The sequence below is a fragment of the Amphimedon queenslandica genome, unplaced genomic scaffold (genome assembly GCF_000090795.2).
Source record: "Amphimedon queenslandica unplaced genomic scaffold, v1.1 AMPQUscaffold_10236, whole genome shotgun sequence".
NCBI lineage: Eukaryota > Metazoa > Porifera > Demospongiae > Haplosclerida > Niphatidae > Amphimedon > Amphimedon queenslandica.
In genome coordinates, this window is record NW_003549493.1 from 3,929 (window position 1) to 5,821 (window position 1,893).

Sequence of the window (1,893 nt, forward strand, 5' to 3'; positions counted from 1 at the left end):
GGAGAAACTAGGATGCGGGAAGTGATAACTACACCCTCCATTGGTTTATACAGACTGCCTACGCAGTTTCCAATCCCTTTATACTCTAATATCTATGGTAGGTGTGGTACACACCTACTGACACACCTACTAATCAATGACATACCATAAATTATTTAGTATTAAGATCTGATGTACATGTATCAATCATTAGACATTGAGCTATACACTCTACATGTAGGTCCTGCATTTATTAAAGTGATATAACAGCAAACTAATTGGTTAATAAGAATCTAACTCCATGGTGCAAACGTTTGAACATTTGTTCATTTTGGTCAATAGAATGTTTGAATGCTAAAATTTTAAATTCGTCCAACCTCTAATTTAAAGTAAAAATGCCATATTTGGAACCGTAGAGCTGATATTTTTTGGCTTTTTCAAAACTCTGCTGGTCCTCTGTCAAATCATGTACCTCAGAGAGCAATTGTGTCAGTTAAAGGGTGTGAGGGAGGTATGATTTGCAAAATGTGTAGGTGTGAGCTTTTATATGATACACTCATTTATGGTTTGTGGAATTAAATTGTGCATTTTTGTAATAAACAGCAATAGCAAAATTAAATTTCAGTAAATATTTCTAGCTATACAGTGTTTAATTAAACATTACTATTCAATACAGAGATACAGGTACTAGTTGATAAGAGAATAACATTAGCTCAATTGAAGGAGGAGCTAGTTCCACTGATTGGTGTACCATCTACTGGTTTTAGACTGTATAGATTCAGTGGTTATGAAGAATATGAAATGGAGAGACTGGATAAGACATTAAAGAATATTAAATCTGGATCAAAGGTACATGTACATGTACATGTACATGTATGTGTGTTATTTTGATTAACTTCATAATTGTTTATACTACTAGTTGATAGTAAGACTGGGTAGAGCATTAGGAAGAGCAGAGTACAGAATTAAATTATATTTATTACAAGTTAACAATACAGAGGTATAAGAATATTTTATTATTATAATTTGTATAGATTCTTTGTTTTTAGTTTTGTAAGTTTATGATGAAGCCTATTGTTGCTAAGGATACACCAGTGAGAGAACTTAAGAAACAAATTATTGAAGAAGCAAAAGTACAAGGAATTGACTGTGTCCTTGAATTAGACAAGTAAATACGGCATACGTCATATATTTTGAGGATTAAATTTTGTGACTTTTGCATTTTGCAAAAATTTTGCTAAGTTAAAATCCACAAAAATCGTGATGATTGTAGTAGGTGTCATAATTGCATTTATATCATGAAATTTTAATATGTAAATACAAAATGCAACCAAATCGCAAAATTTTACACCCATAAACTATATGGTGTACATCATGTGACTATCATGTGACTTATTGTGTAGAATGAGATTACGTGACAAGAGGGGAATTATCCCTGATTCAGTCTATCTTGATGATGAGTCGATTGATACTACTAGTCAAATGTATGTGGAACCATTGACAGGTCAGTATATCTGCTGTATGTGTTAGTATTAATGTGTATAGTGTATTATTATAATTGTTATTAATGTGGGTGGATATTCCTGAGTTCAGTCTTTGTCTTTATCATAGTTGTCCTTTTGTTATAAAAACTGTCGTTGATTTTTACTTTTTTAACATATCTCAGTTATATTTTCAGTATATTGTACTGTATGTACTAGACGTATTTTATAGTAAGTTTAATATTAGCTAGTGTATTATTTTGTTAGGAACTGAGATGAAGCATGAAGCACAGATACAGGTGTATGTTATAAGATGGCGTCCATCGCAATGTTCAGTTGATCCAATAGAAGAAATTATACTGGATAAAATTGATCCTAAACATGCTATAGGAAGAGGTATTATTTATAATAAGGAACATGTATCAGTATCACA

At 31.5% G+C, this 1,893-nt stretch overlaps 1 protein-coding gene across 1 annotated transcript; it reads left to right on the forward strand.

Moving 5' to 3' along the window:
• Positions 1 to 7: 7 nt before the first annotated feature.
• Positions 8 to 1,879, forward strand: LOC109590299 (ubiquitin carboxyl-terminal hydrolase 47-like; the record flags this gene model as incomplete). The annotated part of the gene is made up of 5 exons (XM_020006219.1): positions 8 to 828; positions 899 to 979; positions 1,029 to 1,147; positions 1,383 to 1,483; positions 1,728 to 1,879. Coding segments are annotated over exons 1-5 (501 nt in total), but the record flags the coding sequence as incomplete, so codon positions are not given.
• Positions 1,880 to 1,893: the final 14 nt, after the last annotated feature.